Source organism: Ovis aries, chromosome 2 (assembly GCF_016772045.2).
Source record: "Ovis aries strain OAR_USU_Benz2616 breed Rambouillet chromosome 2, ARS-UI_Ramb_v3.0, whole genome shotgun sequence".
In the NCBI taxonomy this organism is placed as follows: domain Eukaryota; kingdom Metazoa; phylum Chordata; class Mammalia; order Artiodactyla; family Bovidae; genus Ovis; species Ovis aries.
Genome location: NC_056055.1, coordinates 132,809,257 through 132,834,806, shown reverse-complemented (window position 1 = coordinate 132,834,806; position 25,550 = coordinate 132,809,257). Strand labels below are relative to the sequence as shown.

The 25,550-nt window shown below is 42.6% G+C and overlaps 1 protein-coding gene and 1 pseudogene across 2 annotated transcripts in view; one reads left to right on the top strand and one right to left on the bottom strand.

The window, feature by feature from the left end:
* The window catches only part of LOC132659200 (protein tyrosine phosphatase type IVA 1-like), a 24,136-nt pseudogene extending 18,972 nt beyond the window's left edge, over positions 1–5,164 (top strand).
* Positions 1–25,550, bottom strand: part of LOC121818696 (uncharacterized) — a 125,739-nt gene that overhangs the window by 6,271 nt on the left and 93,918 nt on the right. Inside the window, exon 5 of one of the 2 annotated variants that reach the window (XM_060409733.1) lies at positions 1–23,929. This exon is cut by the window's left edge and continues 6,271 nt beyond it. In XM_060409733.1, the coding sequence (XP_060265716.1) occupies positions 18,558–19,895 (1,338 nt within the window). In that variant the 5' untranslated portion in view covers positions 19,896–23,929 and the 3' untranslated portion in view covers positions 1–18,557. The other variant, XM_060409734.1, reaches the window with a different exon arrangement.

Sequence of the window (25,550 nt, the reverse complement as noted above, 5' to 3'; positions counted from 1 at the left end):
TTAGCATGCAGGCACACAGAACACTCTCCTCTTTTCCATTCATCTGTATATTCGCTTATGGACTAGTCCCTCATTGTTTTAATTACTAAGGCTTTATAATGTGTTTTAATATCTGACCTTTTCTCACACACAGATGTACATATTTCTCTTCTTTTCAGAATTTTCCTGGTTATTCTACCCCTGTCTCCAATATAAATTTGAAGATTATTTTGTCAACTTCAAAAGGAAAAAAGATTGGCATTTTATTGGAATTGTGTTAAAATTTTAAAGTAGCTCTGAGATAAATAACACTGTAACAATTTTTTATTTTCCTATCCAGTTATATCTTCTACTTGTTCAAATCTTTTTTTTTTGGAGTCCCCCCTCTCCCTTTTTTTCCTTTTAAGTTTTCTACATATAGGTCTTGTGCATATTTGTTAAATTTATTTCTAAGTATTTTCTCTTTTTTGTTGCTATTTTAAATAATGTCCTTTATACTGCTATCTTCTAATAGGTTGTTGTTTGTATATGTGAGATCAGTTGGTTTCTATATATTAATTTTGCATCCTTCTAATATACTGAATTATCTTATTATTTATAATAGTTTTTATTGGGCTTATCAAGATAAAATCTTATCATCTGCACATAGCGAGTATTTTTTTTTCTTTCCCAGCTTTTTATATTTGAAGTCTTTACTTTGTCTATGATTGCTAGTATCTTATGGAAATTTTTAACTAATAATGGTTGTAGCAAGCACTTCTGTCTTATTCCTACCTCTAGCATTTCCCTATAAAGTAGAATGCTTATCTTGGGAATGACATAGATATATTCTATCATATTAATAAATATTCATCTCTTATTTCAAGCACTTTTTATCAAGTGGTTGAAATCATGAGCATTTTAATAAACCCTAACTACAAAAAAGCTATTCTTCTGACCATCTATCCTTCGACCTTCAATCTCCTGCTGATGTCTTCCTCTTGGCCAGTCCTAAAAGAAGACAGAAGGGGAGGGAGTCCTCAGGGTCAGCTTCCGAGACCACAGAGCAGGGCAGAGAAAAAGGATTGAGGTTAGGTCTAGAAGATCAGACAGGGTATATCCTGTACAGAAACCAATAGCGGATAACAAAACAGCCTCTCTCTTCATTAACTGAAGATGTCTATAGGTGGCTAAAGCAATTTTCTTGAAGCTAGTAGCATCATCTTTGCTTATTAAAAAAGTGAAAGGGGACTTCCCTTGTGGACCAGTGGCTAAACTCTGCGCTCCCAATGGAGGGGGCCTGGGTTTGATCCCTGGTCAGGGAACTAAGATCCCACATGCCACATGGCACAGCCTAAAACAAAAAGGGTGGGGGTCTCAGTCTTGGGCAATTTTACGTGGAAAGCTGCTGGTACTAACCTTTTCTAGATCTAACGTTAGCAAGCCCAAGGTCTGCATTTCATTGTCGGGACTCACTGAGTTTCTCTTTTTTCTTTTTTTCACATTTACTTTTAGGATTGAGCTTCTTGAATACAGTTCCCCCCTATATCTAGTACCTTATTTTTAAAACCTTGTCACTCCTTCCCCAGATCTAAAAATAATATTCTAGTGTGATGGGGATCAGATGGGTCAGTTGTCAGCACCGGAACCAGACACTGTATCTTCTGGGAAGGACCCAGCAGAACACGCCCTTTTATTACCGGCACCTTGGCCAGTCTCCAGGGCTATTCCGTTCAGGCCTACCTCAGATGCCCCACACATCAGCAGGCCTGGCATTGGGGGCAGCAATTTCACCTGACTGTGCCACATGATGCCCTCTCTGACAGACTGCTTCCCTTCTGCCAGACGTTTGGAGACTGTTCCAAACTCTGCAGCAATCCTGGCCTCCTACTGCACAGGCTGCGTGTTCAGGAGACTTCGTGGCTCAAATGGTTGCCAGATACTAGACAAGGCACCCAGTTAAATTTGAATTTCAGATAAACAGTGAATAATTTTTAGTATATCAGAAATATCACAAGGGACGTCCTTGTACTGAAAAATTATTCTCTGTTTATGTGAAATTGAGACTCAGCTGGGCGCCCTGCATTTTGCTCTACTAAATCTGGCAACTCTCATCACAGCTAAACCTCCACTTGTGCTTCCCCTCCTCCTCCAGCACTCTTGCCTGGAGAATCCCATGACAGAGGAGCCTGGGTGGGCTACAGTCCATGGGGTCACAAAGCGTCGGACAGGACTGAGCGACTTTCACTCACATCCTCACGTGCAGGGCTGAGCTGTGTGCCTGCAGAATAGAAAGCAGGAGGCCTGGTAAAGGAAAGAGCTAGCAAGCAACCAAGGGCTGGGGGCAAAATAGGCCAGGAGAAGTAAAACCAAGAAATATTTAAAAATTAGGGGCTTGACATTTAAGGGAAAAGTCCAAAGTTAGCCAAGAATAACTGCTTATTGCAGGATTCAAAACCTCTGAGTGACAAAACTTCTGAAAGAGGAAGCGGTGGCAGCACGGGGCACCCTGCTGACCCATCTCCCGTCCCTGAGCACTTCTGCATCCCACCCTCCAGCCAGCACACAGAGCAGAGACGAAACCCAGTGGCCCTCTCCCTGCAGGCGCTGTGCCCCGCGAGACTGAGGCTGACCCAGAGGCCCTCGCTATGAAGTCGGTAAACTGGACCGCAGCCTTATTTCCTGGGACTGACTCAACCCGGCCGGCCTTCCCAAATGCCGTGGCCCAGGAGGTTAAGAGTGCAGTCAGTCATGAGGCAGACACCTCCGTACCCCTCAGGGCTGCCTCCACGTGGTGTCCAAGCTCATGGCGGCCGGGGAGCCAGCCTGGGTTAGACTGAGCCCTGTGAGTCTGTGTTGGCAGTCATTACCCCCTGCCCCAGGGTTTTTGAGCTGGACCAGGCAACTGTGGAACCCTCGCTGTATGGCCCTGTGCACACCTGACTTGCCCAGAGAAGCTGAAGGGTTTGGGGCTTCCAAGTGAGTAGGGTGGCCCATCTCATCACAGTTTGTCCAGGACTTGCCCTGTTTAAGCACAGCAAGTCTCACACTCCAGGAAACCCCTCGGTCTGAGGCAAAATGTGGTCATTCTGCAGTCAAGACAGCCAAAGCGTGGGTACCTGTATATCAGTTACCATGGCTGCAAAAGGCTGGGGTCGGCCAATACAGCTTCTAATGTTTCCGTTGCATCTAATAGTCCATGATTCACCCTCAGGCTCCTGACCTTACCCATCAGCTCCAAACAAAAGTTACTTGATCCAAACCCTGAGTTCTTGTAATCTGAAGATAAGCTAGTCATCAGTGTGTTAACAGGAGGGCTTGAGCAGAATCTGACAACGGCTCAAGGAGGAAGGCATATGGTCGGAGCTGAGTGGTTCTAAAGGTGGGAGTTCAGCTTGGGAAATGGGATCTCCGGCTCTGTGCCATCCTGAGAGGAAGATATATTTAGGCAGGTAGTTTGGAGGCACTGGCCTGACAAGAGTTGGTCTGACAGGCTGATTGCAGCTTCACAGTAAGAACAATAGTCACAGGCAGGCCAGTCTGGTCTGTCTCCAGCTAACTTTCACACTACGACATGAATACAGTTAGTAGTTGAGACCGCAGACCAGAGAAGAAAGGCAATAGTCTACTGATTGACTGCTTTTGAATGCATCTGCTCAGAGCCCTGTTCTGCCATCTGAAATACAGATATGCAGCTATAATTTGGGGGGTAGGTAAGAGTTCAAACTCTGGGATCACAGCCCACTAACTAGGCAAATATTAGGCTGAATCATATGAAGTTGCTGATATTAGACCTTTTTTGATCTGCAAAAACAGGGATTCCATGTGGTTCAGGTAATAACTTGTTATCTCTTTTCCTCGTCTGTGAAATGCAGAGGCACCAACCTTGAGGGATTGCGGACAGAAGACAGGGAGGTGTTCAGACAGCCCCTGGCTCACACCCCCTTCCTAGTGATGTCCACTTCGTGGCTTCACCACCTCCACCTCTGCTACTACTGGTGAAAAAGCTTGCAAGGCCCGTCAGCTGAACCCCGGGAGACCCAGCCTGCTTCCAGGACACCGGACACCAACAAACCAAAGCAGACTGATCACTGAAGCTGAGTGTAAAACTTATTCTCATCCCAGGGTTCAGAAAGAAAAATAAGCTTCATACCACAGACTTCTCAGGTCTTTCCAAGAACTGAAGGTTTTGCTTTTTCTCTCACTACAGAACAATCAGTTCCAAAGCCTAGCAAAGGGCTTCCATGATGGGGTTTTGCTGTAATAAAACTGGGCCCCACCTTTAGCCTTACATCTGTGTTTACAGCAACCACAGAAGGCAGCCATCCTATTCAATTTAGTTATATACGCACATAACGCAGACATTGGGAAGTATATGCAAAACAAATGAAATAGTCTCATCATTATCAGAGTACAAAAAAAGTTACACTGAATTTCTTCTCTCAGTAACTAACAGGAAGCAATAAAAAGAGAGGAAACATAAAACATTTTGCTGTGGTATTATCCTCATAATTAAATAAAATTTATTAACTTAAGCAAATTCATTTGGCTTTTTATAGCTTCAGGAACCTAGAAAATAGCTTCCTTACATATAATGAGGAAGTGCATCCCTAGGTCTCTTAATATGTTCCTTCCCTATACCACTCCTGTGTTTTATCTGATTTTTTTTTTTTTTTCCGAGTTCATTCCCTTGATGTAAAGCAATCTCTTCACACAAGAATAAAGAACACTACAATCCTGAGGTCAAATGACAGCTGGGGGAGACTCTGGCTTCCAAAGCCAGCATTTCCCTACTGTCTTGATCCCATAGACACAAAATCACAAATCTAAAACACAAAACAACCTTGTGCCTGGCTTGGTTTAAATTCTCTCTCAAGCAGGCCTCTTAACTGTGAGAAAGTTCAAATTCTCAACATGTGTTAACAAAAGGTGTTCACACCAGAACACCTGGTTGTGCCCAATAATGGCTTTGCTCTGTGAATTAATTGTTTCTTGGTGACAAAGGCTGAGCTCTGGAACTTCTGGGTATGGCTTGGCAGGGTATTTTGGCTTGGCGTAGCTCTCTTAAGTGGGTAGAAAAGGCTTGGTCGGGCACCTGGTATTCTGTAGCCAGTAATTATACTACAATTGTTACTGTGCATCACCGAAACTTCAGCTTTTGACCAGAAGCCAAGTGTACTCTAAAACAAACATCTTTTGAAAGCCTCGTGTGTTTTGAAATGATTTTAAAATCCACTTTGCAAATAAGATTTGGTACAAGTCAGATTTTTTTTTTCAAATGATGCTTTGCTTTCAGGCAGCATTTCTTTGCCTGCCAGTTGATCTGACTTTTGCAGCTCTTACAAGTGATCCTTCCACTTAAGTCATCTTCATGCTTCCTTTCGCTTCATCATACTGGACATACTGTGCAGTGAAATGTCCTCCCGAGAGGAGGACAGATTTACTCTAGGGTGCGTGCTCATAACTGAGGTAGGGGAAGTGAAGTGATAAACATTTAAACACACAGAGAAACGCATCACCTTTTCCACACTTAGAAGGCTAGAGAATCATCTAGACAACCCAGCTGTAGGTCTTACTCTGAGAAGACCAGGTCCTCAATTCTTAAGTGAAAACTTGATCACTAAGATCGCTGGATCAATCTTTTGAGGGTGGATTCGTAGGGGATGAGGTAGAGGAAGGGAAATGGTACATTTAAAGACCAGTCGGGCAGGAAGGGGTTTAACCTGCTAGTTCCCAAATGTAACAGCTTTCATCAGTGCCTCTTCCCCTCACTGTTAGTTTCAGGAAAATGACACAGAGACTTCACCTCACAAGGACCTGGTGAAGTTACACGTGATACACATGTGATAGTGAAGTGGTTTCTTTCTTGGTATTCCCCTGTCCCCACCTCATGGCTTGGACAGCAGGCCCTTTGTTTCATTGCCTCAAGGTAAGAGCATGATGTGACAGCATTAAAAAGCAAAATAAGGATGGAAAACTTCTCTGAGTTATGCTTTGTGTTATAAAAGCCCTCAGAGGACTGGAGAGGATCAGGCGTGCAGCCAAAGTGATTCAGAAGAAAAAGGCCTGGGGAGAGTGGGGTTTCTCTGGAAGATGAGAAACACTTCCCTTCGCTGGGTGGGAGGAGAGATGGATGAAAAGTGAGACGGCAAAGGCCTGGTGGGTCCTTCCCTCCTCCCTTCCCCTCTTTCCTCAGAAAGGCACAAGCCTGGGGAGATATCAGCTATGGGGTGTGGGCTTACAAAGCTTCCCAGATCCTGGAGTGACCCCAAAGTAGCAGGGAGCTGCTGGGCATGCATGAGCTGTGTGGACAGGAAGGAGGCGCAGATGCTTCTTTATTAGTAGGGAGACTAGCAGGAACTGTAGCTGACTTGAGGAGCAAATAGATCCCCCAGTACCTTGGCACTAACCCCTGCACCCCGTCACGTCCCAACCCAAACCTAGACACGCCTTCAAAGATGGAGAGATACTAAAATGATGGGACTCATTGCTGACACCTTCCAAGAGAGAGCAGGGGCTTAAAGAATAAATTAGGCTGATTTATAGTAAAATTAAAATGTATTTTCTGCCCACTTAATCCTGTGCCTCATCTAGTGTGAGCTGCTGGGGTAGATGGGATGGTGTAGAGGAGAGACTGCTGACCTGAGAGCGAGCTCTGTCCCCGGTGTTGTTCAGTCCCTCAGTCGTATCTAACCCTTTGCGACCACGTGGACTGTAGCATGCCAGGCTTCCCTGTCCTTCACTATCTCCTGGAGCTTACTCAAACTCATGTCCATTGAGTTGACGATGCCATCCAACCATTTCATCCTCTGTCACCCTCTTCCCCTTCTGTCCTCAAGTAGTATATACTTTGGACAAGTCATGTGACTATTCTGGCTCTTGAGGTCCTCAGTCTATAAAACATGTATAATAACACCTGTCCTGACCACTCACAGTGCCATTGTGAGAAACAGGATGCTGCCCAGAGGTGTCATAGCATACAGTGCCAAGCAAGGAGGCAGACTAAATGGTATCACGTGCAAAGCACAATTAGAAGAAAAATAGTATATAACCCAACTTGGAGAAACTTGCAGGAAAGACTGGCTAGATAGTCATCAATTTCATCTTCTCTTTCTGGCACACAAAAGACAATGTTTCCCGGCTGCCCTGAAGTTAGGATGGGACCCTGTGGTTGGATTCTGCCAGTAGGATGTGACAGAAGTCGTGGCCAGTGCTTGTAGACCTAGTGACAATCTTTAACGCACTCTCTTCTCCCTTGGGGGCAACTGTTGAGGCCAAATGTCAAAGCTGATGGGTTTTTAAGATGAAAGGACGTTTAGCATTCTAACCAGGAGGACCCAGGAGATGCTCTTGGATCCAGACAAGGAGGAAATCTGTCCTATAGGGAGCACAGCTGTTATAAAACATCTCAAAGCAGTAGGTTTTATTTGTTTGCTTATTGTTATCTCCATTCTCCAAACACTCCTAGCATGCACACATTTGCAGCTTAACTTAACTTTGGTGACTTTGGTGCTCAAGTCACCAAAGCAGGAGGTACTATTAACTGTACTCAGAGACTAAAATTTCACTGCAGCCCTGGAGAATGTCCCACAGTAGACAGTGGGACAGTGATACTTTCCCCAGAAACCACACTCTCTTTGTCCAGGGCTGACAAGAGAGCCCCGTTATCTTGGAAGGTCCTGGGCTCCAAATTTCCTCTGTCTCAGGCCTGACTGCCACCTCCTTTTTTGATAAGGCTTTCTTCTAATGCCTTTTACCAGTGGGAAGGATCTTTAGGGAGGGCTGGGTCCTTCATTCCTTAACAAAGACTATAATCCTTTGGACCAGTTAGTTGGCTTTGACCCATGTCAGAAAATTCTGCCCAGTGGGCATGTAGACTTGGGCCATTGGTCACACAGGGTGAATGAGGAACCATGAATACAATGGGAAATTAGTCAGCATAATTGAAGGAAATCTCAAAGCTCCTGTCCTATTGAAGGGAGGTAAGTGCAGCTGTATCATCATCTTTGAATAAATGGTACTGATCTTCAGAAAAAGAAAGCATTAATACACTTTTTCTAGGTATTATTGTTATTATTACTGATCAACTATGAATTGGTAACCTGAAGAGTAAAGATACTTTGCATGCGTGCGAGCTAAGTCACTTCAGTTGTGTTGGACTCTGCGACGCTTTGGACCATAGCCCGCCAGGCCCCTCTGTCCTGGGATTCTCCCTGCAAGAATACTGGAGAGGGTTGCCATGCCCTCCTCCAGGAGATCTTCCCAACCCAGGGATCAAACCCGCATCTCTTATGTCTCCTGCTTTGGCAGGCACAATAGTGGCATCTGGGAAGCCCCAAAGATATTTTAACTGTTTTTAATTTTTGCTTTCTATAATAAACACTTAAAAAAATAATATGCACTTCTTGTGGTAAATTTGTTAAATACAGAAAGGTATACGAAATGTTTTAATAACATCTCTCAGCATCTGCCTTGGGATATAGTGAGTTATGTACATGTCTATCTCCTTCCAACACTGTATATTTCTTGAGGGAAGAAATCATAGATAGCATTTCTTCATCTTTGTGTAACCCATAACATCTCATCCCAGGGCCTTTAATCTCATACAATACAATAAATGTTTGTAGAATGAGTGTCATTCAATGAATTTGGGTAAATTGGTGTTCTCACTTACTTTTGTAGACCAGAGTTTCCACAGTTGTAAACAAAATAAAAAAGAAAATCCAGAGATAAACCCAGACACCTATGGTCTCCTAGTCTATGACAAAGGAGGCAAGAATACACAATGGAGAAAAAAACAGTCTTTTCAATAAATGGTGCTCGGAAAACTGGACAGCTACATGTAAAAGAATGAAATTACAACACTCCCTAAGACCATACACAAAAATAAACTCAAACTGGATTAAAGACCTAAATGTAAGACTGGACACTATAAACTCTTAGAGGAAAACATAAGAACAACACTCTTTGGCATAAATCACAGCAAGAGCTTTTTTGACCCATTTCCAAGAGTATGAAAATGAAAGCAAAAATAAACAATTGGGACCTAATTAAGCTTTAAAGATTTTGCATAGCAAAGGAAACCATATACAAGATGAAAAGACAGCCCTCAGAATGAGAGAAGAGATTTACAAATGAAACAACAAAGGATTAATCTCCAAAATAATAGAAACAGCTTGTGCAGCTCAGTGTCAAAAACCCAACAACCCAATCAAATAATGACCAGAAGACCTAAACAAGTATTCCTTCAAGGGAGACATACAGATAGCCAAGAGGCACATGAAAAGATGCTCAACTCACTAGTTATTGGGCTTCCCTGATGGTTCAGAGGGTAAAGCATCTGCCTACAATGTGGGAGACCCGGCTTGGATCCCTGGGTCGGGAAGATCCCCTGGGAGAAGGCAATGGCAACCCACTCCAGTACTCTTGCCTGGAAAATTCCATGGACAGAGAAGCCTGGTAGGCTACAGTCCATGGGGTCACAAAGAGTTGGACATGACTGAGCGACTTCACTTTCACTGTTGAGCATCTTTTCATGTGCCTCTTGGCTATCTGTATGTCTCCCTTGAAGAAATACCTGTTTAGGTCTTCTGCTCATTATTTGATTGGGTTTTTTGTTTTTTGACACTGAGCTACACAAGCTGTTTCTATTATTTTGGAGATTAATCCTTTGTTGTTTCACTAGTTATTAGAGAAATGCAAATCAAAACTACAATGAGGTATCACTTCACACCAGTCAGAATGGCCATCATCAAGAAAGCAACAAACAATAAATGCTGCAGAGGGTGAAGAGAAAAGGGAACCCTCCTACACTGGTGGTGGGAATATAAGTTGATACAGCCACTATGGAGAACAGTATGGAGGTTCCTTAAAACACTAAAAATAGAAGTACTATCATGACCCAGCAATCCCACTACTGGGTATACACCCTGAGAAAACCATAATTCAAAAAGACACGTGCACCCCAATGCTCACTGCAGCACTATTTACAACAGCCAACACATAGAAGCAACCTAAATGTCCATCAACGGATGAATGAATAAAGAAAATGTGGTGCATATATACAGTGGAATATTACCCAGCTGTTAAAAAGAGTGAAACTGGGTCATTTGTAGAGATGTGGGTGGGCCTAAGAGACTGTCATACAGAGTGATGTAAGTTAGAAAGATAAAAATATATATTGTATACTTATACATGTGGAATCTGGAAAAATGGTACAGATGAACCTATTTGCAGGGCAGGAATAGAGACAGTCATAGAGAACAGATGTGTGGACATGGGGTGGGGATGGGTACACGCGGGAGATTGGGGCTGACATATATACACTGCTGCTGCTGCTGCTGCTGCTAAGTCACTTCAGTCGTGTCTGACTCTGTGCGACTCCATAGACGGCAGCCCACCAGGCTCCCCCATCCCTGGGATTCTCCAGGCAAGAACACTGGAGTGGGCTGCCATTTCCTTCTCCAATGCATGAAAGTGAAAAGTACTACCATGTGTAAAATAGGTAGCTAGTGGGAAGCTGCTGTGTATCACAGGGAGCTCAGCTCAGTACTCTGCAGAGACCTAGAGAGATAGGATTTGAGAAGGGGTGGGAGAAAGTTCCAAGAGGGAGGGGATTTCTGTATACATGTAGCTGATTCACTTCTTTGCACAGCAGAAACTAACACAATATTATAAAGCAACTATGTGTATGCGTGTGTATGTTAGCTGCTCAGTCGTGTCTGACTCTTTGTGAGCCCAAGGACTGTAGCCCACCAGGCTCTTCTGTCTGTGGAATTCTCCAGGTAAGAATACTGGAGTGGGTTGCCATTATTTTCTCCAGGGGATTTTCCTGACCCAGGGATTTAAAAATAAAAAGATACATGTAATAAAGACTATCTACACCCAGGTGGTGTATGACTGTGGTTTCTGAAGTCAGACAGACAAGGTCTGTAATCCATCTCTGATCTCACTGTGTCCCCAGGCAAGTTATTTCAATGCTCTGAGTCTCTTGTTTGATGGACTGACCTCATTCCTGGACTCAAGCTGATGGAATGATCACTACTTGAAACATTGATGCCTGGAGGTGTCCCAGTTTTAGCACTGAAAATCCAACTCCTTGGAAAACTCCTCAATCTCAGGCAACCAGGAAGGCTGGTCATCCTACAGAGAAGGAGGACAAATCTCACACTGGCTCTTAAAACTTTTGTGTAGAAGCAAAATGCAAAACTTCTGCTTCAGTGAGGCAATCAAGTCACATGGCCATAGAGAACTCTGAGGGGTAGAGTAGTGCCATTCTACTGTATTCTGGGGAGGAAACCTGGAAATATTTACTTGCCAGCTCTAATGACCACCACGCCTGCTTCACCCTTCTCACCCCCACTGGGGTTTCCAGTCTGCTTAGAGTGACATTCAGCTCTAGCACCTGTCTTAGCACAGTTATTGTCAATGGATTCTCCCTCCCGACACTTCACTCCAAGAACAGCAGTTGGTAGTAAGGTGGGCCGTGGATGTCAAAGACAGAATCGGCTTCTCCTTCAGTGACATCCATTCATTCATTTACTGATTAGTGGATCCACTGACTAGACAAATGCTGATTGGACCCCTATTTTGTCAGAGATGTGCTATGTGATATGATGTGATCTTCAGTACAGAATATTTAAGCCCCAGACACTGTGCCATCTACAGATCTCATTTTCTCTATTAAATTATTTTGCAGATAATATAATATTTTCTCTCCTGCTTCTTCTCAATGTTCACGGAATTTGTAGGCTTAAACTAAGTCACACTACTAAAGTGCTCAACCTGATAAGCTCATACCTGCTTAGACAAGGAGCATTGCTCATCCATGGTTCTGCCTCCTGGCTTAGGTGCAGGGAAGGGGACAGGACTTAAAATTGGGACATTGTGACACTCTTACATATGTGTTAGTCCCTGCAGCTTGATTTCATGCTGTCAGTGGGCCATTCGTCATTCCCAGACGCAAATGGCTGTTACCAAAGGTCTAGGTCAATCGCCTGGGGAGCACTGAGACACTTGTGCCCAGGCCTCATCCAAAAGCAATTAAATCAGAATCTCCAAGGTGAGGTGAGATTCAGACACTGATATTTTTAGTGTTTAATATTTAAATGTTTAATGTTTCCCAGGCAAAGACACTGGCCTAGGACCACAGTTCTAAAATTTAAACACATATCAGAATCACCTGGAAGACTTATTAAACCATATCCACTGGGTTCCCCTCACAGAATTTGTGATTCAGTTGGTCTGTGGTGTGGCCTGAGAATCTGTATTTCTAACAAGTTCCCAGATGATAATGATGCTGCCACTTGGAGACAACATTTTGTGAACCGCTGGTCTAGGAGACCCTCAGCATTCGGAATAGCCTAATGGAATGGCGATGGGCTAGTGGCAGGGAGGCCTTTTCTAGATGTTTGTTACCTCTGGAGGATGCAGTTGGGTTGGATCTGTGAGGAATCTCTATAAGAAAGAGGTGAAATAGCAGGGCCTGGTAGACAATTGTGAGGTGTAAGTGAAATAAGGTATTGTACCAAGCCCTTAGTTTGAAAGTGGCCACAAGGAAGCACTCAAGCAACGCTAACCTGCAGTGCTAAACCATCGCTCCCCAGAAACCCAGGGGTGAACTGGAACATTGGAGGAGGGTCTGAAACCTCCATGCCTCCCACAAGTCTTTCTTCCTTTCTTACTCCATCTCTTTAAAAATATTTTTTGAAAAGGCAATACACACTTATGATTTGAAATACAGAGTTGTGCAAAAGGATGAGAAGTAATTTTGCCTCTCCCAGATCTCCAATTCTCCTGTTCTGCCCATCAGAGATAAGCACTAGTTCAACTTTCTTTTATATACCTCTAGAGGCATCTTTTTTGTAGACAAAACTATGTCAGTGTGTGTGTCCATCTCTTTTTAAAAAGTATTAATGATAGCATGCTATACACACTGTTTCTACAGTCTTTTTTAAATATACATACTCATGCAAACTTTTTTTACTTAAGACTGTATCTTGGGGATGGTGGTGGTGATTTAGTCACTCAGTCTCGTCCAACTCTTGCAACCCCATGGACTGTAGCCTGCCAGGTTCCTCTCTCCGTGGGATTCTCCAGGCAAGAATACTGAAGTAGGTTGCCATTTCCTTCTCCAGGGGATATTCCCGATCCAGGAACCAACCTGAGTCTGCTGAATTGTAGGCAGATTCTTTATTGACTCAGCCATGAGGGAAGCCCTATTTTGGGGCTAGTTTCATGTTCAGTTCAGTTCAGTTCAGTTCAGTCACTCAGTCGTGTCCGACTCTTTGCGACCCCATGAATCGCACGCAGCAAGCCAAGCCTCCCTGTCCATCACCAACTCCTGAAGTTCACATGAAATATAAATCTATAATATAAATCTGCATTATTCTTTTTCATGAGACTGTGTCATCCCACTGCAACTATGTACTGTAAATTACTTAACCAGTTTTCTATAAATGGACGTTTAGTTGTCTTTTTTTTTTTTTTTTTTTTGCCATCATAATCATTCAAACAGCCAGTCAAACAGATCTATCAGATAAGTTCATTAGGGCAAAATTTTGAGATCAAGAGTATATCCAATTTTCCTTTCAATCCAAACTGCCAAACTCCCTGGGAATATCCAAGAGCTGGCTTAGCAGCAAAAGTTCTGCTGTCAGGCTGTGCGTGTTCAGTCACTGGCTTAGACACTTACTCCTTATGTAACCTGGGGCAAATGACTCTACACCCCCGTGCCTCCGTTTCCTCATTCCCAGAACTATGAGGGGAGCAGTTCTTCCCTCACAGGGCTGTTACAAGGACTAAACGAGAGAATAGCTGTGAAATAGCACAACAAAGCAAGTTCTTGGTAACTCTGACACAAAACAGAAGATAAAAAGTCAGAGCAGGGACTTCCCTGGTGGTGCAGTGGATAAAAATCCGCCTGGGGACACATGTTCAATCCCTGATCTGGGAAGATTCCACATGCCTCGGAGCACCATGAGCCATAGCTGCCGAGCCTGTGAACTGCAGCTACTGAGGCCCGTGTGCCTAGAGCCTTTGGTCCACAACAAGAAAGCCACTGCAATGAGAAACCTGTGCACCGCAAGGAAGAGTAGCCCCTGCTTGCTGCAACTAGAGAAAGCACTAGAGCAACTAGAGCGAGCAACAAAGACCCACTGCGGCCAAAAATAAAATTTTTTTTTGAAAAGTCAGAACAAGACAAGTAGAGTCCCTGAGACAATGATGCGTAACACAGATTACCCCATTTTGGTTGGGCTTCTGCTTCTACGGGGCACCAGAAGTTCCCAATGAGCCCACATTTGGTGCACAAGTAGGTTGCACTGATGGGACTTGTGTTAGAGGGTGTGGCATGCCTAGTGGGTCAGGGCAATGTCACAGGAACTATGTGATTTCCCTGAGGATCAGGCCCCTGCCATTGCTTTGGGTCCTGTCACAGCAGCTAACACAGACAAAGTGCTGGGTTCCAAAACTAGAGCTTCCAAAGGAATGATGTGCCAAGAGTGAGATTTAATGCTGACGACAGGTGTAGGAGGCTTACTTGAGGAAACCGACCCTGCAGGAAGTGAAGCGACTTGTTTAAGATTACGCAAAAAGAATGATGCAGGTGGAGCCGGCATAGTAGAAAGCATTGTCTTTCAATTGTGCGCAACAGTCCTCTCGCCCCCTTGCCTGGTTCTCATTTAAGGCATGGTGTTGGCCATGTAAAAAAAAATGGTGATAGCAACGATGCCTGTGACAATAGCAGTTAACTAACATGAATTGAATCCTGTGGGCGAGGTGCTGTGCTAAGCACTTTATATGGATTATTTTGTATAATTTACTCAGCCATAGGGTTGAGTGTGCACTCTGTGCCAGTTGCTCTTCTAAGCACTTTATATATTCAGATTCACATCATTGTCAGGACAATCTCCTGAGGTAGGTACTAATCCTATCTCCATTTTACAGATGATGAACTGAAGGAGAGAGAGATTAGTTAACCTCCAAAAAGCTAGTGAATGGTGGAGTCGCTGTTCTGACCCACATATTCTGGGGCTTTTTTGCTTGTTTTTTAAAACTTCTGGTGCAGGAGGTTATATTAATTGCACTCCTTAATCTATAGTTTGCTCTCCTCATCGGTCTCTCTAATGGCCCTCTCTGGTTTTATCAATCAGTCAGTCAATGCTCTCATTTCGTTTGGGCCTCTTCCCACCCTCCTCCCTTTTCTTAGAAGCAACCATTCTACTATACTTAATATATACCTTGTTTCTGTGAGTTGTTGCAAAATCTTTCTTGTAACACAGGTTGTGCTATGTCATGTGCAGCTTCTTATTTACTCTTTTAAGGGCAGTAAGGAGAAGGCAATGGCACCCCACTCCAGTGCTCTTGCCTGGACAATCCCATGGACGGAGGAGCCTGGTGGGCTGCAGTCCATGGGGCCGCGAAGAGTCGGACACGACTGAGCAATTTCACTTTGACTTTTCACTTTCATGCAATGGAGAAGGAAATGGCAACCCACTCCAGTGTTCTTGCCTAGAGAATCCCAGGGACGAGGGAGCCTGGTGGGCTGCCGTCTATGGGGTCGCACAGAGTCGGACACGACTGAAGCGATTTAGCAGCAAGGGCAGTAAAAGCTTGTGCCATCATTGTGTAAGATCGCTGCCACTAGAGGCTGCCCCAAATGCTTGAACTGCCATACTAGAAAAGTTAACTTAGACTCTGCTCTCTCTGGGCTTCCCTCGTAGCTCAGTTGGTAAAGAATCTGCCTGCAGTGCAGGAGACCAGGGTTTGATTCCTGGGTCTGGAAGATCCCCTGGAGGAAGGCATGGCAACCCACTCCAGTATTCTTGTCTGGAGAATCCCATGGACAGAGGAGCCTGGCAGGCTACAGTCCATGGGGTCGGAAGAGTCAGACATGACTTAGCAACTAAACCACCACCACCACTGCCGCTCTCTCTGCTGATAAGCATGAGCCAGTAAGTGAGTCTGAGAGCATGGAAATCCTGTAGTCTCCGTTCCATTTCCAGCTAACACATTTAGGTTACTATAGTTACAACAGATCTGGGAAGGTCAGCAGGATGAAAGGATAAACCAGAGATGGATGGATGTCCAAAAGTTGGTTAGGAGTCTGACCTCCCTTACCTTCAACAGTTCCCCTATTTGGGAGGTCATCCCAAATAACAACAGACCATATAAACATGATGGGCTTGCCATAAACACTGGCTTAGGGCAAGTCCCTTAGCCTTGCACTTCCAACAAGATTATCACCCCAAGTCTCTGCAGAGGACTGGGTCCATCTACACTACAGCTTTAGTAAACCACCTAATTCACATATCCAAGCCAATTCCCGATGGAAAAAAAAGTGCTATTCTAAAGGTAGAGGTGTAATTAAATGTGTTCAAACCAATAGTTATCCCAAATTCAGACTCATTTGCGGTAAAAAGCATTTCCACCATTCCCCATTGTTCAAAAATTCCACTTGCATCTCTGCCACGCTGACCAGATCCCATCTCTCTCCTCCTCCCCCTACCTACACCACTTTCTTTCTCGTCATCAGGCCTTTCACTGGTTGAATTGTGTCCCCTCAAAGAGAAATGGTAAAGTCTTAACCCGTAGTACCCCTGAATGTGTCCTTATCCATAAACAGGGTCATTGCGGGAGTAACCAATTAAGATAAGGCCATTAATCCAACATGACTGGTGCTCTTACAAGAAGAAGGCCATGCCAACACACAGAGAAACATGGAGAACACCATGTGAAAATGGAGGCAGAGATTGGAGAGCTGTATCGACAGCTAAGAACACTTAGGAATGTCAACCATCACCGGAAGCTAGGAAAGAGGCACACAGTCCTTAGAAGGAACCAACCTTGCAAACACCTTGACTTCTAACCTCCAGAACTGGAGGAGCATTCATTTCTTATTGTCTTAAACCACCCAGCTTGTGGTACTTAGTTATGGAAGCCCTATAAAACCAACCCTGGAAAGCCCTTTCTAAGCCTGCAATCCATAGGGAGACATTCCAGCAAAGCTTTGGCCAGCACTCCTGGTTCCATCATTCCTACCTTCCCACTGCAGCCAATCCTGCTGGTCTCAACTCTAGCTGGGACATACTATCTAATTTTTTAGCTCCTATCCACAGTTGTTAAGGTGATAGTATAGTTTAATGAATTGCTTCTGTTGCAGAGTCATTCTCTCCCTTTTCCCAATATAAGCCCCAAGGATTCACCCTTGAGGGTCTTTTGACCCTCTTTCTACTCTCTCTTGGTAACTTAATTCAGTCTCCGGTTTCTCCATCTAGTGGTATAACGTCACAGGTCATCTGAAAATCTTCCCAGTTCTGAGCTTTTCTCTCAAGGTCTACATCTCTAGTTGCCTCCTGGACATCACTATCCAATCGTCTCACTGCTTTAAATTCCATATGTCAATGAATGAACTCACTGAGGCTCTCCCCCGAGACCTGCGAGGTCCTTACTTTTATCTTCCCACTCACCCAAGCCAGAGAGCCCCTCCTCGCCTTCCATACATAACACAAGTCAAACTCAGTGAATTTTAACCAGCCAATACCTTGTATCTGCAAGGGATGTGACCAAAATATATATAAGGCATTAGTGCTACTCTTGGCTACTGCTCCATAGTTCTTGCAGCTTTTATTGATCCTCTGTGTGGTATTCACAGCTCATGATTTTTTTTTTGGCTGAACCTCTGTGGTATCCAATAGGTCATGACTTCAGGCTCACAATTTTTTAGTTGGTCACTTTCTTCATTCATTTTCTGGCATTCCAGTCTTATCTCCGTTTACTTAGTGGTTAATGGCTACAAACATGCATTTCAGAGTTTTGAAACAGTATGACATGATAGACTACCGTGACTATTGTTAGTAGGATAATTCCCAATGTCTGGAGTGTACCTCAGAGCCATAATTCCCAAGACTAAACCAGTGAAAATCAAGTAACTCAAAGAAAGGACAGGATGAAGGAGTCACCCTTTCAGCCAACTGGCTTGCTTAGTGTTTGTATGTAAATGAGTTTCAACTTCCCCAGAAGTGTTAATTCAGGTGCAGCAGGTGGTACTGGCCACAGAACAGATACCTCCTTGTCCAGCTAAAAGATAAACAAAGGCTATCCTGTTATCAAGAGCAACTTCAGAAAGAAAGTCTAAGGACTGTTGTTGGGGAGCTATTTCTTTAGCAGTAGACTCCACAATACTTTCAAGAGTTAAGGAGAGATTCCTGATCATGGCCTCATTTACATCTACTCTTTAACTAAGGTAGTAGGGACCTGCCAAAGGAAGAGAATTCTGAATCACAAAAAATGCCTCGTAGGTCCTTTCTAACTTGAGAATGTAAAATTCAGGGGAGTTGACTGGTGAGGTGTCTCAGTTTAATTGTGGACAGTCAGAGGCATGGTTAGATAACCTCGGGCTTCCCAGGTGGCTCAGTGGTAAAGAATCCACCCGCTAATGTAGGGGACTCTCTCGCTTTTTCCATGATCCAGTGGATGTTGGCAATTTGATCTCTGGTTCCTTTGCCTTTTCTAAAACCAGCCTGAACATCAGGAAGTTCACGGTTCACGTATTGCTGAAGCCTGGCTTGCAGAATTTTGAGCATTACTTTACCAGCATGTCAGATGAGCGCAATTGTGTGGTAGTTTGAGCATTCTTTGGCATTGCCTTTCTTTGTGATTGGAATGAAAACGGACCGTTTCCCGTCCTGTGGCCACTGCTGAGTTTTCCAAATTTGCTGGCATATTGAATGCAGCACTTTCACAGCATCATCTTTCAGGATTTGAAATAGCTCAACTGGAATTCCATCACCTCCACTAGCTTTGTTCATAGTGATGCTTTCTAAGGCCCACTTGACTTCACATTCCAGGATGTCTGGCTCTAGATGAGTGATCACACCATCGTGATTATCTGGGTCGTGAAGATCTTTCTTGTACAGTTCTTCTGTGTATTCTTGCCACCTCTTCTTAATATCTTCTGCTTCTGTTAGGTCCATACCATTTCTGTCCTTTATTGAGCCCATCTTTGCACGAAATGTTCCCTTGGTATCTCTAATTTTCTTGAAGAGATCTCTAGTCTTTCCCATTCTGTTGTTTTCCTCTATTTCTTTGCACTGATCGCTGAAGAAGGCTTTCTTATCTCTTCTTGCTATTCTTTGGAACTCTGCATTCAGATGCTTATATCTTTCCTTTTCTCCTTCGCTTTTCGCTTCTCTTCTTTTCACAGCTATTTCTAAGGCCTCCCCAGACAGCCATTTTGCTTTTTTGCATTTCTTTCCCATGGGGATGGTCTTGATCCCTGTCTCCTGTACAATGTCACGAACCTCCGTCCATGGTTCATCAGGCACTCTGTCTGTCATATCTAGTCCCTTAAATCTATTTCTCACTTCCACTGTATAATCATAAGGGATTTGATTTAGGTCATACCTGAATGGTCTAGTGGTTTTCCGTACTTTCTTCAATTTAAGTCTGAATTTGGCACTAAGGAGTTCATGATCTGAGCCACAGTCAGCTCCTGGTCTTGTTTTTGCTGACTCTATAGAGCTTCTCCATCTTTGGCTGCAAAGAATATAATCAATCTGATTTTGGTGTTGACCATCTGGTGATGTCCATGTGTAGAGTCTTCTCTTGTGTTGTTGGAAGAGGGTGTTTGCTATGACCAGTGCGTTCTCTTGGCAGAACTCTATTAGCCTTTGCCCTGCTTCATTCCACATTCCAAGGCCAAATTTGCCTGTTATTCCAGGTGTTTCTTGACTTCCTACTTTTGCACTGCAGTCCCTTATAATGAAAAGGACATCTTTTTTGGGTGTTAGTTCTAAAAGGTCTTGTAGGTCTTCATAGAACTGTTCAACTTCAGCTTCTTCAGTGTTACTGGTTGGGGCATAGACTTGGGTTACTGTGATTTTGAATGGTTTGCCTTGGAAAACCAAGAGACCATTCTGTCGTTTTTGAGATTGCATCCAAGTACTGCATTTCGGACTCTTTTGTTGACCATGATGGCTACTCCATGTCTTCTAAGGGATTCCTGCCCACAGTAGTAGATAAAATGGTCATCTGAGTTAAATTCACCCATTCCAGTCCATTTCAGTTCGCTGATTCCTAGACTGTCGACGTTCACTCTTGCCATCTCCTATTTGACCACTTCCTATTTGCCTTGACTCATGGACCTGACATTCCAGGTTCCTATGCAATATTGCTCTTTATAGCATTGGGCCTTGCTTCTATCACCAGTCACATCCACAGCTGGGTATTGTTTTTGCTTTGGCTCCATCCCTTCATTCTTTCTGGAGTTATTTCTCCACTGATCTCCAGTAGCATATTGGGCACCTACTGACCTGGGGAGTTTCTCTTTCAGTATCCTATCATTTTGCCTTTTCATACTGTTCATGGGGTTCTCAAGGCAATCTGAAATAAAAGTGGTTCCAAATTCTCTATACCCTTCTTAGCCATGGCCTAGGAGATGCGGACAACTGTGTTGTCTTTCCAGGCAAACACCAGCACAAGGAAAAGAAGAAGAAAGAGTTTAATGTTAAGGCATGAAATCTTGCTCAAGCACCTTGAGAGGAATCAAGCTACTGCTATGCTGGCTACCTCTCTTCCCAGTCAATCTGACTTAAAGATCTCACAGCTGAAGACTTCTTCAGCAGTGCCTTCCTAAGGTTCAAATCCCTGAAGTCTGGCTATAGTTAGGAAGATCTGGTATAACCTCTTCCAAGGAGATTCAAGAGCATTCTATATCCTCAGTGATTCCAAATTACAAAAGGGGAAGAAAATTGGAAATGTAGCAAGATACTTGAGGTAACTACAAGAGTTTAGAATCCAGACTAGTTGATATGCCTAAAGACAGTTAACAGAACTAGAATCTAATAGCTACATCTAATAGTTACAAACATAATTTTTCTCTCTACAATTTCCCCCATTAAAAACAGATAATCACAGTAAAACTAATTTGTTTGCATTAAACTTGGCCTGTAAGTGCAGTGAAAACAATGACTGACCATATAAGCTTTGGTCAAATCTGAGTCCATGTATATCTCTCTCAAATATGACATTGCAGTCAAGACCTTGGTAATATAGCCAATGTTTCCAATTGTGTCCTGTTACCAGGAGAACAGATTCATACTGAACTTATGCAAATAACTAACTCTATTGCCGAGGAAGAATACTCAAGGATTTTCTAACTATGGAAGGGATCAGATAGGGAGAAAAAGTAAATGCTTCATCTGTGTTTACAAAGGTATCTTTTACCAAATTGCTGCATGTCATGTTCAGATGAAGAGGAAAGGTTTCCTTATATTTGGGAAAATGAAATGTTAAGGAATCAATGTTTCAAACAAAAAGTCATAAAACATTATAGTCATCTTCCTCAGTTCATTCAGTTCCACGTAATTAACACTTGTTTTGCTTGAATCCAGTTTTTCCATTAGTTCTGGAGTTCTCACTCAGTTCAGTTTTATGATCTTCAAGTTAGTGGAAACCTGTACTTGTCAAAATCCTTTTCATGAATCTCCTTTAAGATGAAGCACTTTTGCAAGAACATTTTTGCAAAAGCATCACAGTAAAACCATAACTCTGTACATGATGAAGGACTTCAAAAAGGGCATGGTTAAAAATCATTTTAAAAAAAGATAAAAAGATCTGATGAGAATTCATTACAATGTTACTGACAAGGAAATTCAGTTATTTCTGTGACATATACATTTTAAGATACAACTGTGACTGATTACATTAGACCAGAACTTAGATTTCCAGGAATTTGGCTCAATTTCAGGAACACATATAAACATATAGAAATACAATATCAAGAACGTTTAATATTACTTCTTATTTGACAATGCTTCCTATGTAATTGGGCTTACCTGATGGCTCAGACAGTAAAGAAACTGTCTGCAATGCAGGAGACCCAGGTTTAATCCCTTGGTAGGGAAGATCCCCTGGAGAAGGAACTGGTAACCCACTCCAATATTCTTGCCTGGAAAACCCCATGGACAGAGGAATCTGGTGAGCTACAGTCCATGGGGTCGCAAAGAGCTGGACACAACTGAATGACTAACACTTTCACTCTCCCATGTAATTAAACATATCAAATAAGCCTAATTAGTTTAACTTATGGAGGTCACAGGGCTTTCCTGGTAGCTCATCTGGTAAAGAATCCACCTGCAGTGCCCCTGGTTTGATTCCTGGGTTGGGAAGTTGCCCTGGAGAAGGGATAGGCTACCTACTCCAGTACTCTTGGGCCTCCCTGGAGACTCAGACGGTAAAGAATGTGCCTGCAATGCAGGAGACCTGGGTTTGGTCACTGCGTTGGAAAGAGCCCCTGGAGGAGGGCATGGCAGCCCACTCCAGAATTCTTGCCTGGGGAATCCCCATGGACAGAGGAGCCTGGTTGGCTACAGTCCATGGGGTCACAAAGAGTGGGAACAACTGGGCCACTGTGCACAGCACAGCACAGGGTCACAAAGAGTCCCAGAGACCCCCTCCCCGGGAAATCCTAAAGTTAGTTATAAATCAAAACACTTTATTTAGAATTTGACTTGGGGAAGTTTATAAACAAATATAAAAAGATTTTAAAACAATCGGTCATAAAAGGATCATAGGTCACTATGATGAAATAAGCCATTTTACCATAGCGACAAAGACTTTGAAGGCAAATACAAGAGGGTACATAGTTCTGAGCAAAACTTTGCTTTTTTAATAGCAAGAAGACTAGGTTTACTCAAGTAATCAAAGACCTGATAAAAACAACACAGGAAATTATTTTGATAAAACATAGAATCTTTGTTTTCTAGGCAGACCACTTAAAAGGTAAAGAAACAGTTTTGTTTACAATGTCTTACTAAGAGCAGACTAACAATCCCAAACAACTTGTCCTTTCAACAGTGAGAAAACCAAAGTTTACTATTGTGCCAGCTTACGTTTGATCTTAAAACTCCTTGACTTAAATAAATTCATTTTGATCTTAGCCAGCCTGACCACATGTAAAATTCTTTTCCCAAGATTCTTTTTCCACAAACCTACAATTTGTCCTGTGTTTTTTTCTCTTTCCCATTATGAAATAACTAGTCTCTAATCAGGACAAAGTTCCTTTCTTTTCCCTCAACATAAATGCACCTCCATTCCTTAAACCTTCTTTTATAGAAAACATGTTTCCTACTTTACTTGCATATGAAGATATTTCCCTTATTATCTTTAGTAGCTTTTATTGTTATCATTCAACTGCTAAGTCATGTCTGACTCTTTGCAACCCTATGGACTGCAGCACTCCAGGCTCCTCTGTCCTACACTGTCTCTCAGAGTTGGCTCAGACTTATGTCCATTGAATTGGTGATGCTATCTAACTATCTCATCCTCTGCCACTTTCTTCTCCTTTTGCTTTCAATCTTTCCTAGCATCAAGGTCTTTTCCACTGAGTTGGCTCTTTGTGTCAGGTGGCCAAAGTATTGGAGCTTCAACTTCAGCATCAGTCCTTTCAGTGAATATTCAGGGTTGATTTCCTTTAGGATTGACTGGTTTGATCTCCTTGCTTGTCTGAGGGACTCCGAAGAGTCTTCTCCAGCACCACAGTTTGAAAGCATCAATTCTTTGGGTCTCAACTTTCTTTATTGTCCAACTCCCATGTCTGTACATAACTACTGGAAAAACCATAGCTTTGACTATATGGACATTTGTTGGCAAAGTGATGTGGCTGTTTTTTAATATGCTGTCTAGGTTTGTCATAGCTTTTCTTCCAAGGAGCAAGTGTCTTATCTACAGTGATTTTGGAGCTCAAGAAAATAAAATCTGTCACTAGTAGCTTTAATTGTATATATAGGCTTCCCAGGTGGTGCTAGTGGTAAAGAACCCGCCTGCCAATGCAGGAGACATAAGAGATGCAGGTTCAATCTCTGGGTCGGGAAGATCCCCTGGAAGAGGGCACGGCAAACCATTCCAGTACTCTTGCCTGTAGAATCCCACGGACAGAGGAGTCTGGCAGGCTGCAGTCCTTAGGGTTGTGCTGAAGCGATTTAGCACACACACACACACACACACACAAATTGTGAACTGTTATATTAGCATTCTGTGCTTTGACAAATTTATGGATACTTTTTTATGATTTCTAGAAACATATGCTTTCTCACAGTAAATTTTTCATTGTGATATGAAACGTGTTTACTAATAAATCCAAGTATTTTTAGTTCTTCTGGGAAAGGAAGCAAAAGTAAAATGGCCTGTGTTTAGTAATTAATGTTTCAGTATTTTATATCATTTGGGAATGATCTAGGTACACAATGACTGTCCATCATTTAATTCAATTTAGCAGAACTTTAAGGTTTCAGTAAACCAAAAGGTTTGTGGAAACTAGTTTAAAAGTTCACCTAAAAACTTTTATCCTGTTTATATCTATTAAATTCACTTATTTTCAGTAATTATGTTTAGACTACCCACAAAAATTTCATGAGACATTAGACAAAGTCAGCTATCATCCCAAGTTATTTTTCTCGCTGACAGATTGTGTAAGAAAGACTACATGAAATTATTTGACCACGAAATCCGGGTATAGAATTGGCCAAAAAGTTCCACCTTTAATGGAATAAAGTATGTCTGCATTATTTTAATGCTGAAGACATATCTATTTTAATTAACCCAACAAACTTGAACTAATTTTTATTTACCAAAGATTATCTCAGATCATGTGAACTTGAAAAGCATTTGGGTTAGTTTCCATCATATTTTTGAGCGTTTAGGATTTCTTAATTCATATAAGTGCTTAATTCTCTTCAAGCCAAGTACAGTGCTTTTACAAATTAATTTTGGTTCTACCATCCAAAGATAGAAAATACTACACATTTATTATACACATACACAAACATATAAACAGATGAAAACAGAGATCTTATAGCTTCTGTTTTAAAATTACTGCCATGAAACACTAGAAGACAGAACTTACTAGTTATAAAAGCAGTTGGATCAATGTTTTCCAGTAGATGAAATAAGCTAAGCTTATCTGTTCAGATGGCGAGAGCTATTTACTAATATTTGTGGAGAAGACATGTAAAAGATTTTTCATTTGTCTAAGTTCAAAATGACCACCTCTTCCACTTTTTTTTTGTTGTCTGTTTGTTTTCATGAGAATTACTTCCCTGAAGTTGCTATCTTAAAGAAATGCTCTAAGAGTTCCTGGAGCATTTCTGGTTTTGCCAAGATTCGTAAGAAAATGACAGTTGTTTTGAACTCCTAAAGGAATTGGGTTTCAACTTAAATGACATCATAGGTTGCTCCACCCATTTTTAGAAGGTTTCTCTTCTACTTTGTGTACACAGTTTCATTTTAGCTTAGTGGAGGAGGCCTAGAAAAATTCCTATCAGGGTCTGAATGTCAGCTTTCAGCCTGGCCAATTTCTGACCACAGAGCTACTTAAAAATCCTTCTGAATGTCTTATCCGTTTTCAGCCAGGACAAACAGTAAATACTTCTAGAAGTGCTGAACAACTCCTTTGTTATCTCCAAAGAAAATGCGAAAGACATTTTATTTTTCTCTTTATTGGGCACTGTAGACATATCTGGGAGAGCTGACTCTGGTTAGAATTCTCACCCTTAGCTTGATTGTATGTCTTTTCAGGACCACATCTGCAGGCT